Here is a 12412-nt window from a genome sequence, read left to right on the forward strand (position 1 = left end):
ATTAAAAGAAGAATGGAGGAAGAAAGAATAGAGAGACGGAGAGAATGAAGGAAGGAAAAAAAAGGAAAGTGTGTGTATTGATAGATAGACAGATATAGAGCAAATGAACGTGAAACCAAAGGAAAATAAACAACATTGATCACAGGAACGAGAATGGAGGAAGGAAGAACAGAGACACGGAGAGAAGGAAGGAAGGAAGGAGAGAAGTAAGAGCTGAAGGAAGGAAGGAAGGTCTAACCTATTATTTTTTTCCCTATCTTTTATCTCCTGCCTATCATCTTTCTATTGAAGTAGGAGGATATTTTTCGTCCCTACACCTTCCCACATTCCATTTTCTATCTCGCTACTCCTAAACATCAAAAAGAAAATGGAAACAGGGATAACTTATAAAACATTTGTGAAGACTTGTTGCTCGCATGGTTGTTAGATAATTCTCTCTCTCTCTCTCTCTCTCTCTCTCTCTCTCTCTCTCTCTCTCTCTCTCTCTCTCTCTCTCAAACACATAAACAACCAAACAAACAGAGACAAACACCATTAAAAAGGTAAACAACACTATATCTACGGTCACTAAATATCTACACACACACACACACACACACACACACACACACACACACCAATACATGCATCACGCTCGTCTATATCCCCTCCCCCACCACTACCACCACTACTATCAACATACTCACCACCACACCCACATTCACCCATCACCAGAACAACTATAAGAGGAATGGGAATTGGGACAGAGGAGAGAGGGAGGAATAAGGGACAGTGGGAGAGAGAGAAAGGGATAGGACAGAGGACAGAGGGAGGGAGGGATAGATGACTGAGAGGAGGAGAGGGGAAAGTAATGGGGACTGGGAGGCGACGTTGAAGGGGAGAGGGATGTGGGATTGAAACAGAGAGAGAGAGAGGGATGATTCAGGAACTGTGAGAGAGAAGGAGAGAAAGAGGGATGGATAATTGAGAGAGGGAAAGAAGGAGGATTCGAGTGGGTAGGAGGCTGCTAGAAGTGGAAGGAGAATGAGAGAAAGAGTATTAGGAAATGAGAGAGGGAGAGAAGGAGGATTCGAGAGGGATGGGAGACGATGAGAGGGGAAGGAGGTACAGAGGACAGAGAGAGAGGGAGGATGTGAGTTAAGGGAGAGGTGAAAAGTGGGATGGGGTGCTAAAAGGGGGCTGAAGGGAGGGGGTGAGGTAAGGGAGAGGTGAAAAGTGGGATGGGGTGCTAAAAGGGGGCTGAAGGGAGGGGGTGAGGTAAGGGAGAGGTGAAAAGTGGGATGGGGTGCTAAAAGGGGGCTGAAGGGAGGGGGTGAGGTAAAGGCAATGAAAGGTAGGGTGGGGGTCAAAAAGCGGCTGAAGGGCGGGGGTGAGGGGGTGAGGTAAGCGGCTCGCCTGAATAAATGATTGGCGCTTTTGTGTCCACCTGAATCCCCGCTAATTACACAACAGCTGCGGCTCAGTCAGAGCGTTAGCCCATTTTGCGTGCGTGTGTGTGTGTGTGTGTGTGTGTGTGTGTGTGTGTGTTGAAGGGGGTGTTTTGAGGAGGAAAAGTTTATCTTGGTAACGCGTATATTTACATCATATCACGGATGAATATTGATGTGATAAATCTAGTGTTTGGGCGTGAATCCAGTATTGTTGCGGTGGCTGAGTGGTCAGCGTGCGGGCGTGGTGTCCAGGAGGACGCTGGTTCGCGTCCCGCCCACCGCCACAAGCTAGCAATTTTTTAGCTATCGCTGAGTGACCTAAAACTATCCACATGCTGTCCTGAAGACCGCCTATCAACCCGGAATCTAGAGTCTCTCTCTAAAGAGAGGATGAGAGATGAGTTCCAGGGGCGGCCACTATAAACACTTCCCTGCGCCACAACGGCCGACCACCATGCCCCACCAGGAAAGTTTACTTCAGGCATAGGCTGAAACGTGTGTGTGTGTGTGTGTGATTATATATATATATATATATATATATATATATATATATATATATATATATATATATATATATATATATATATATATATATATATATATATATATATATATATATATAATTTATTATTGCGGTGATAAATCTAGTACTGTTGCGATAATTCTAGTATTGTGGCGATATAGCTCGTATACATAGTCGGCATGAGAGTGGCGGTCACGTGTGGTATTCGAATGACTTAATTTGCCAATGACTGATTGACTGATCAGATGAAAGGAAAAACGAATTGACATGCGGAGAAGCAACAAAGGAGACAGTCGTATGGACAGGTCGGAAGGAGTGATTGACGGACAGGCGGGAGGAAAGTAACTGACAAACAGGCGGACGGAGAAACAGAGGACGAGGGAGAGGGAGCGGGAGGCGTAAGGACAGATCACTCACCCGGAAAAGGGAAGCGCAACAAGGGTAACAGAAAACTCACAAATAAATAAAAACTGAAACAAAAGAAAGCCGGAATCAGTGACACGAAAAATCTAAAGCAAACAAACTGCGAAAACTTTTGACAGGAGGACGTGGAAGCTGTCAGTAGGAAGGGTCACCCGCACGCCCACCTCTGCAGCGGGCGGTCGGTGCGGTGAATGGGTTTGCGGTGGGCGGTGTATAGGAGGTGTATAGAGGGGGTGGTAGGTCATTGGTGAGTGGTGATGCCTGAGTGGTGGTGCAGCGTGATGTTCAGTAGTGAACTATTTTGGTATAGGAAGGATAGGAAAGGGAAAGGACAGTTGTTGTTGTTGGTGGTGGTGATGGTGGTGGTGGTGGTGGTGGTGGTGGCTGATTGGAGGTATGGTATAGAAATGGTGATGAAGGGAACATAACAAACAGAGCAGGTAGTGATGACAACGGTGATGGTAATGATGGTGATGGTGGTGGTGGTGGTGATGAAAACATGTACGATATAAATTAGTGAATACGAAAACATAACAAACAGAACAGATGGTGATGAGGACGATGGTGGTGGTGGTGGTGGTGATGAAAACATGTACGAAATAAATTAGTGAATACGAAAACATAACAAACAGAACAGATGGTGATGAGGACGATGGTGGTGGTGGTGGTGGTGGTGATGAAAACATAAGCGATACAAAAACGATAAAGAGAACACAACAAACAGAACAGGTGGTGATGATAACAATAGTGGTGATAGTGGTGGTGGATGTGATGAATGCAATGGACTTAATGGGTAACTAATACAAGCAGGAAGTGATGGCTGTCGATGGATGGGTGGGTGAGGGGGCGCGGGTGGCGACAAAGCGGGGCAGGGGTGAGCGATGGACGGACAGGTGTTTCATTCATCGCACCTGCAATCCGTTAATCCCGCGCTGAGTGCCTCGTCGGGATGGGCGGGTGACATGGTCGGGATGGAAGGTACCCGGCTTGGCCATTTTGCCCATTTGGAAGCGCTGGTGACGTTTGTTTTTACACGGGATAATGAGGTAGAGGAGGAGTTATATAGAAAGATAGATAGATGGATAGGTTCATAGATATAGGTAGATAAATAGATAGATAGAAAAATAGCCTTGCTCTGACTTGTTATTCTATATAATAATTCTTTCCGTTTTAGTCTTGTCATGTGTTTATATTCATCTTGTTGTTCGTATTTTCCTATGACGTATTAGAACCCGTATCATTGTAGTCTCATTCATACTAAGTAAAAACAAAAACAACGGTAGGTTTCCTAATATTTTTCATGCGTCGTCTCATTATCTTTCACACATATAGGTCACTTGAAGGTTTATCTATTTATTTATTTGTTTGTTTTTTAGAATATCGTGTTGGTTTCTCCTTCTGAAACTAACGATCTCGTGGTTGTCGTTTCCTCCACCCCCGACGTGGATGGCAAGACGCTTTTCCTCCACTTATTTCTCTGATTGGATCCTCAAGCTTGCCGAAGAGCCTCGATGCGACTTAAGTTTCCTCGGTCGGACCCCAAGTTTACGCGCGTGTATCGTCTATGCTTTCCTGTACAACCCCAGACCCATGTAGTCCCGCTGATGAATCGATATTAGTGTCCATCCCGCTTCTGCCTCAATCCTTCATACTTCATCGAGGCTTTTATGACGGGTTGTTTTGGGGCGTGGAAAGAAGTTCTTAGTCAGGCGCGTGTCTCATCTATGCTTTCCTGTACAAGACCAGACTCGTGTAGACCCGCGGAGGAATCTATATTAGTAGCCATCCTGCTTCTGCCTCAATCCTTCATACTTCATCAAGGCTTTTCTGACGGGATGTTTTGGGGCGTGGAAAGAAGTTCTGAGTTAGGCGCGTGTCTCATCTGTGCTTTCCTGATCAAGAGCGGAGCCGTGTAGACCCGCGGATGAATCTACATTAGTGTCCATCCCACTTCTGCCTCAATCCTTCATGTTTCATCAAGAGGTTTCCGACGGGATGCGTGGAGCGTGGAAGGACGTCTGTGCTTGGCGGCGTTCTCCCTGCAGCTGTAGCCGGTCGTCTTTGTGTGTTCCCGGAAGGGATTTGCAGAGCCGCACGTCTATATTTAGGCTTCCAGGAGGCAGCAGCAGGGGCAGGACGCATCAAGTCTCGAGGGTCAATTTCAAACGGCTTAGAACTTCTCTCATTCAAACTGTTTTACTTCGTGTTGACTTTGGAATATATTCGCCAGTCACTGCGTCCCTGAGCTGCGGCGCCTCAAGAAGCTCACATCCTTTAGATATTGGTAACCACAGATGAAATGATCGTTTGTATGAGCTAAACAAAGTAAGGGAAGGCTGAGGGACAGTTTTATCCACTCAGGAGGTATCTAGGTCTGGGTGTCTGTCTCCTGATGAGCGTTGTTTGTGTTCGCGTGGTGTCATCTTACATTCTGTCCATTATTATTGTCCGTGGTAATTTCGTGATTGTGTTTTATTTACTCTGACTATCTGCGTTTGTTTGTATTATCAATCTGTTTATTTATATATCTGTCTTTTAATATATTCATCTTTATCTGTCCATCTTTCTATATCTCTCTTTCAGTTTATTTAACTTTTGTTGCGTTATTCAGCCGTCCTGCACGCCTCCATTCCCTGACCGACAAACCTGTTGCCGCGCGTCGGGACCACGGAGGCGGGGTGGCCGGAACAGGACAGCGGTAGCCCTTCGGCCCCCCTTGACCCCTCCTTTACACACACACACACACACGCGGGCGCGTAACATTAACGCTGCACTGCTGCCCGGGTTATGGTGTGGTGCGTATATCTCGGAGCCTCGCCGCTCGCACCTCCATGCCCCACCCCGCCCCCTGCTGAAACTCACGTCTTCGTAAATTTTAATTATTTATCTTTTCTCATAAAGATTCATGTTTTGATCCCGAGATTATCAATCCATCCCTCACACGCGGCCAATTGTCTGATGTTCCGCTGAGGCGGCGGGAATGGAGGGGGAGGAAGGGGGCGATGATAAATGACGCGGCGGGAGTTGGCCGCCTGTGAGGTCTCGGCGCACCACGCCGCGGTGAAGGCTGTTCGCGGCCATGTTGCCTGGCGCTCCGAGTCCTGCCGCTGCCCCGGGCTTGTGTCACTTCATGTCATAATTCTGCCTCACACGCAATACCCGCCCTCCTCCCTTCCCAGTTGCCTTTTCCAAACTTTTTTTTTTTTTCATTTTCACAATGGCTGCCTGTGTTAACAAGACAAGCAACCGACATGGCAGGTGTCCTTTGCATTGTTACTCCGACATGTCGGCGGTGGACTGGCCACGTCCGGACAGTCAGGCACACTCCTATATAGGACTCAGCTGGCACACTAACGAAACTATATTTATGAAACGTCGCACCTTCGAGGCTATGCTCAGCTTCTTCGGTGCCTGCTTCAGCCTGGTGACCTGCTTGCCGGTGGAGAGTCGTTAGCCGAGGAGGCAAGCATCGCTGCCCTACACATGCGGAGGTGTTATGCAGCATTACAGTGTTCTTGTTTTTACTAGCTCGAGGAAAACACTGCAGCGCGCATGTCCCGCGGCTGCCCTGCCGTGCACGGGGCGAGGCCGGGGCGACCCTCATCGACGTCGTGTTAACAGTTGTGTTGTTTTCATCTGAGCGCCGCCCGCCCGCCCGTGCTCGCTGGCCGTGGCAGGAGACGTGTTGTTTTGGTTGTTTATCGTCGTCCATTGTATTGCTTTTCTCCCCGAAAAGGTCACCCGCAGACTCTATTCCCTCCTGCCAATCATCCTTATTTTTCTCTAACAATATGACAGGAGTATTAGTGAACCTGATCCTGACAAATTATATTTTTATTGCGGAAACAATATTGTCATTCTATGGCTGACATGTCGGCCCCGATCACTTCCCCTTTAGATCAAAAACTGGCTAAATAACACCGTCAGTGGTGAGCGTCCCTCGCGCCTGCAACCTGCACGCATATGGAAGGCTGCATGAAGGGGAGAGTCGCGGCCGCGTGGCGGAGGGAAGCAATGAATGGACGGGCGAGCCGGGAAAGGGAAAGACGGGAGGAAGGGACGGGTGAATGCGTGGATGATAGGGCAGAGAGAGGAGATGCTGCTGCTGCTGCCAGGCCGTGCACGCAGAGGAAGAGGAGTTAGAATACGTGCTCATGTATACTCAAATCAGCCTTTCAGCACACACACACACACACACACACACACACACACACACACACACACACCATCCCGTCGAGGAGATATCAGCCATATAATTACGAAGCGCTCAACACACATCCCGTTTAAGGCGATTTGCTAATGATGTCTTCTTCAGCAGATTGGAGAAACAGGAGGAGGAGGAGGAGGAGGAGGAGAGGTGGAGGAGGACGTGGAGGAGAAGCTGGAAGAAGAAAAGTGGAGGATGATAATGAGGAAAAAGAGTGGAGGATAATGATGAGGAGAAAGTGAAGGATAATGAGATGGAAGAAGAAGAATATTAGCAAGTGACGAAGGAAGGAAGGAAGAGAAGAAGACGAAGAAGAGGAGGATGAGGAGAGAAGAAAGTGGAAGAGGAGGAGGAGGAAGAAGAGAAGAGGAAACGAAAGAGAAGAAGATAACAGAGTGAAAACAGAAAGAACAAGGACGAAAAAGAACAAGAAGAAGAAGAAGGATGAGGAGTGAAGAAAGTGGAGGAAGAAGGAGAGAAAAAAGGCGAAATGAAAGACAAGATAAAAATATAAAAATAAAAACAACAAAAACGGGAAGAAAAAAGAACAACAATAAGAAGAATAAGGAAGACGCATAGATAGGCTTAGTTAAGTATACAGACGCATGAGGTCCCATATATAATTAGGATGGCACTCCCTACCCAAGTGGAGGGAGGAAACGCCCCGGGAAGAGCTGGCAATTAAGATTAAATCGTTTATTATTAGAACACACATCACACGGCCTTCGTCCCGCTCCCTTGCCGCGATATAGGTCCTAGAAGGGTGATGAAGAGGGGGTGAAGAGCTGAGAAGAGGAAGTAGAAGAGGAGGAAGAGGGTGGTGGAGAGGCGGCGGAGAGCTGAGAAGAGGAAGTGATAGGGGAGGAAGAGGAAGAGGAAGAGGGTGGTGGAGAGACGGCGGAGAGCTGAGAAGAGGATGTGGAAGAGGAGGAAGAGGAGGCGGAAGATGGTGGTGGAGAGGCGGCGGAGAGCTAAGAGGAAGAGCAATAGGAGGAGGAGGAAGAGGAGGAGGAGGAGGAAGAAGAGGAAGAGGAAGAGGAAGAAGAAAGAAAAAAGAATAGTTAGAATATGAAGTAAAAAAGTACTAAAAAATAAACTCTATCTCTGGAATGGTACTATTAAGAACTATCGATTAATCAGAATAATATACGATAATACTTTAGTACGAGTGCAGTATAAGCTGAATGAAGAGCTATATAATGAATACGATACTCTTAAAACTAGTCTAGAGGAAACCACGTAACAGGTGAAATTAAAGTAAGTAAAAGCAAAAATCTACAAGAGATGAAAAAACACAACCAACATATACCTATTACGTGTCGTAAGAACAGTTAATAAGGAGGAAAGGATCAACACAGCAGACCTCGAGGGAAAACACACATTTGCATGGCAGAAGACCAGTAACACCGCACGTCCGATGTGAATTAAGCATATCCCTTGCACTGAAAACGAGGAGAGAAAATTGTAGTGTATGGAAGGTGAGGGAGAGGGGAAATGAAAGAGCTGTAACGTTTAATATAGAGGGAGGGAAGAGCAGAGGAGAGGAAAAGGTAAAGGATGAGAATCGAGATGAATAGAGATGGGAAGGGGAAGGAAAGGAATGGCAGGTGAGGGAAGGGAATAGAAGAGGAGAGAAGTGAGGTGAAAAGAAGTGAAGTGAAGAGGAGAAAAGAGAATAGAAGGGAAGACAAGAGGAGAGAAGAGAAGAGAAATAGTGACGCAAAGAGGAAAGAAGAGAAGAAACGAGAAGGGAAATAGAGTGAAGTAAAGAAGAAAGAAGAGAAGGAAGAAAAGGGAAGAGAAAAAAAATAATTAAGAACAGAGAAAAAAGACAAAGAAGTGAAGTGAAGTGAAATGAAGAGAAGGTCACGAGCATCCCAAATTCCGTAAAGGCAGCATAAAAAGAGAGAGAGAGAGAGAGAGAGAGAGAGAGAGAGAGAGAGAGAGAGAGAGAGAGAGAGAGAGAGAGAGAGAGAGAGAGAGAGAAAAGGCTGGCAGCAAGTCACTAGCAAGAATCCTATGGCCTCGAAATTAAGCTGCAGGAAAGGTGGAGCGATGAGCTGAAACATTTACAGAACGCCAAGGTTGTGAGAGACGCACCCGCCAGCCAGCCAGCCAGTCACCCAGCCAGCCAGCCAGCCAGTCACCCAGCCAGCCAGCCAGCCAGCCAGCCAGTCAGCCAGCCAGCCAGCCAGCCAGCCAGTCACCCAGCCAGCCAGCCAGCCACCCAGCCACCCAGCCAGCCAGCCAGTCACCCAGCCAGCCAACCAGCCAGCGAGCCAGCATATTAACACTTGACATTTTCATCTGGGCGTGGAGAAGAATCCGTCAGTCTCCCTTCAGCTTCAGATGTGGCCGTGTGGTGTGGCAGTGATGTGACGCAAGGCCCAGGCATGTCATAATTTTTTTTTTTTTTTTTTTTTTTTTTTTTTTTAATCAAGGGTATAGTACGAAGAGGAAGTGGGTTAGTGGTGAGGTACAGGTGGGGAATAGGAAAGACAGTAGGAGTGTACAGTTGTATGGTGTAGGTTCGTTAGTTGTTCTGGTGCAGTTATTGTTTATCGGGCACCTTATTTGTATACCCCCGGCACTTCATCCCTCTTCCCACCCCGCCCTCCCCACGCCAGTCCTCTCCCACCATGCCCTCTGACTTCACCTCCTTGTTTTAAGTTAGCTATCCGTTTCCTACACGTCTTTTGATATGGCTTTCTTGTTCCTTTCTCTCTCTATTCCAATCCATCTATGTGTCTCTCTTTATCTATTTGTGTTTGTATCAGATAGCTTGTTGATCTGTTATATGTCTGAGTATCTGGTAATGTCTTTTTTTCTTAGTTTGTGTTATTTTATCTGCCTGTTTTTTTGGTATGGGATTTTGTTTCGTTTTTTTTCGTTTTCGTGTTTTTTTCAGTATTTTTGTGTTTTATTTCGGTATTTTTCGTTAACGTGTTTCCTGATACATCTCTTGTTGTTGTTTTTTATACATCTTCACACACACATGTTTTATTATCAAATCGTCTACGTACATCTACCTGCTGACGATTACGAGGCCAACACGTGATCAGGCCGTAGTGAATTACACACACACACACACACACACACACAGGCGGCTGGGGCTGATAAGAAGAGAAGGGAAGCTTAGAACGACACTATCATTAACATCCATAATGGCATATATAACCCCGCCCCGTGCCACTGTTCTTCGTCGTCTCTCGCCGCACTTTGGGTTTCGCTGCGTTTCGTGCTAGTATCGGCGCCGTACGACCGATTTATTATTTTTTCTACAGTAAAGGAAGCAGCTCAAGGGTAAAAATAATAAAGAGAAAAGAAAAGCCTGCTAGCCAATGCCCCAATAAAAAGAGTGTATGGATGAGTGGCCGAAAGAGAGGTCAATTTCGGATGGCGAGGTGTTTTGATACTAAAGTTTACTCATTTTGTTCTCTTATGCTTTTGGCGCTCAAAAGAATACGTGTTTTATGCTATTCGCTTGACACCATGCACACTCTTGCGGGTCAGAGTTCGTGAGCATCCAGTCTTCACGGTCTTTGCTCTGGCGTACTCACTGATTGAAGATAATGAATGGGAAGTGGCTGCAATTTTCGATGTAGGAAGAGGGGGAGAAGGGGGAGAAGATGGAAGGAGAGGGAGATGAAGCGCAGGAGGAGGAGGAGGAGGAGGAAAATACGTCTCTTAATTTGGTTAGTGAGTACAACTTTGTGACGCGATTAGGAGGTCGTGGAGGAGGAGGAGATGGACGTAGAGGAAGATGAGACGAAGAAGGAGGTGAAATTAGAGGAGGAGGAGGAGAAGAAGACGGAGGAGAAGGAGGAGGTCAATTAGAAGGAGGAGGAGAAGGAGGAGGAGGAGAGGAAGACAGAGAAGGAGGTCAAATAGAAGAAGAAGAAGAAGGAGAGGAAGACGGAGAAGAAGGAGGTCAAATAGGAGAAGGAGGAGGGGAGGAGGAGAAGAAGACGGAGGAGGAGGAGGAGGAGGAGGAGGAGGAGGAGAAGACGAAGAAACAGGAGGTCAAACACGAGGAAGAAAAGAAGACGGAAGAGGAAGGAGGTCAAATAACAAGAGGAAGAAGAGGAAAAGAAGAAGACGGAGGAGGAGGAGGAGGACAAACAGTAGGAGGAGGAGGACGAGGAGCCTTGAGCGACCATGAGTTTGCCTGGAGGACGTGATCAGCTGACTCGAGACTAATGAGGTGACTGAACCAAAGGAGCCGGGTGTAATTATGTCCAAGATCAGCAGGGAGATGTTTTCCTTTCCTCCTCTCTCTCTCTCTCTCTCTCTCTCTCTCTCTCTCTCTCTCCTAGTTACGTACGTTACATCCGTTTTTGTTTTGGAATGAAAGGAAGAAAAAAATAACAAATGAAAAGATAAGAAAAGAGAGAATAAAAGAAAAAAGAAAATCGAAGGAAATAGAAGAAGAGGAAGAAAGAACAAGAGAGAGAGAGAGAGAGAGAGAGAGAGAGAGAGAGAGAGAGAGAGAGAGAGAGAGAGAAGTAAGATATAAAATGAGAGACGGAAAATTAACATAAAAAGAATTGTGAATCTCAAATCAAACTTTACCCTTTTAAGCGAGCGAGACAAGGAGGAGGAGGAGGAGGAGGAGGAGGAGCGCCCAGAAGTTAGGTCGACTTGCACATTTCTTGGTTAATTACGATAAGTGGAATGTCATGGAGGGAGGGAGGGAGGCAGGGAGAGAGAGGGAAGGAGGGAGGGAGGGAGAGATTGGGGAGTTTCACGGAGGAAGAGAAGAAGTTGAGATATTTGACGAAAGAATCCGAGGAAGAAACTTGAAAATACGGAGGCGGGGAAAAATTTAACACCAAAAAAAGGAAAAAAACAAGATTATTCGAGGGGATGAAAAAATTACACACACACACACACACACACACACACACACACACACACACACACACATATATACACATATACACACACACACACAAAAAAAACTCACTCCCCCTCTCCCACCTCCCCACTCACAAGGCCCCCCCCCCCCCCCATCCCTCCACCAACTCACACACACACGCACACACACACACACTCACCGAGGAAGGCCGTGGGGGAGATGATACCCGTCCTCTTGGCCACCACGATCGCTATGCCGGTGTCGAGGAAGGGCACCGTGAAGTCCAGCACCTCCTCCCGCTCCGAGTTGATCTTGATGGAGGTCATGATCATGTCCGCCTTCCCGTTGATGATGGCCCCCGGCAGGCCCGTCCACTTCCCGTTCTAGCAAGAGAGGTCACATTTTTATTAGCTACAGGCAAGTTACATCACCGTTCAAGGTATAATATGGACAGAAGACAAGAAGTAGGTCACCGAAGTCATATTTTAGCCACAAGAAAGCCACCGTCAAGTCACATCAGCGTTCATGGTAGAGACGAGGGACAGGAGACAAAGAAACAAGCCTCCAAAGTCACGTCAGTCATAAAAAACCCACATCAGTATCACAGGAACGTTCATGGTAGAGAAGAACCGAAAACAAAGAGACAAGCCACCGAAGTCACATTAAAGTTACAGGAAATCCACAATCAAGGCACAGCAACGTTCAGGGTGGAGAAGAGACAGTAGACAAAGAGACAGCTAACTAAAGTCTCATTTTAGCCCCAAGAAAGCCACCGCGATTTGACAGCAACGCTCATGGTAGAGAATGATGACAGTAGAGGGTTCCCAACCCGGGGTAAATTACCCCAAGTGTTGTAAATTGGTCTTTTCTGTGGGGTAATGGGGTGACGGGGCGGTCAAGAAAAAAAAAGTAAAACCATGCCCATTGTGTTTGGTTATAGATTCAATATAGAATGATTAAGACAGCCTGAA

General features: G+C 46.8%; 1 protein-coding gene and 1 long non-coding RNA gene across 3 annotated transcripts in view; one reads left to right on the forward strand and one right to left on the reverse strand.

The window, feature by feature from the left end:
• The window catches only part of LOC127001483 (uncharacterized), a 95386-nt gene that overhangs the window by 57563 nt on the left and 25411 nt on the right, over positions 1–12412 (forward strand). The window lies entirely within an intron of this gene.
• The window catches only part of LOC127001480 (glutamate receptor ionotropic, NMDA 2B-like), a 204719-nt gene that overhangs the window by 42616 nt on the left and 149691 nt on the right, over positions 1–12412 (reverse strand). For both annotated transcript variants that reach the window (XR_007755303.1, XM_050866034.1), the window contains exon 11: positions 11641–11824. Coding sequence is in view for 1 of the 2 variants with exons in the window: in XM_050866034.1 (XP_050721991.1) it covers positions 11641–11824 (184 nt within the window). In the remaining variant the exon portion in view is untranslated. The remainder of the gene's footprint in view (positions 1–11640; positions 11825–12412) is intronic.

The sequence above is a fragment of the Eriocheir sinensis genome, chromosome 21 (genome assembly GCF_024679095.1).
Source record: "Eriocheir sinensis breed Jianghai 21 chromosome 21, ASM2467909v1, whole genome shotgun sequence".
NCBI classification, from domain to species: Eukaryota; Metazoa; Arthropoda; class Malacostraca; order Decapoda; family Varunidae; genus Eriocheir; species Eriocheir sinensis.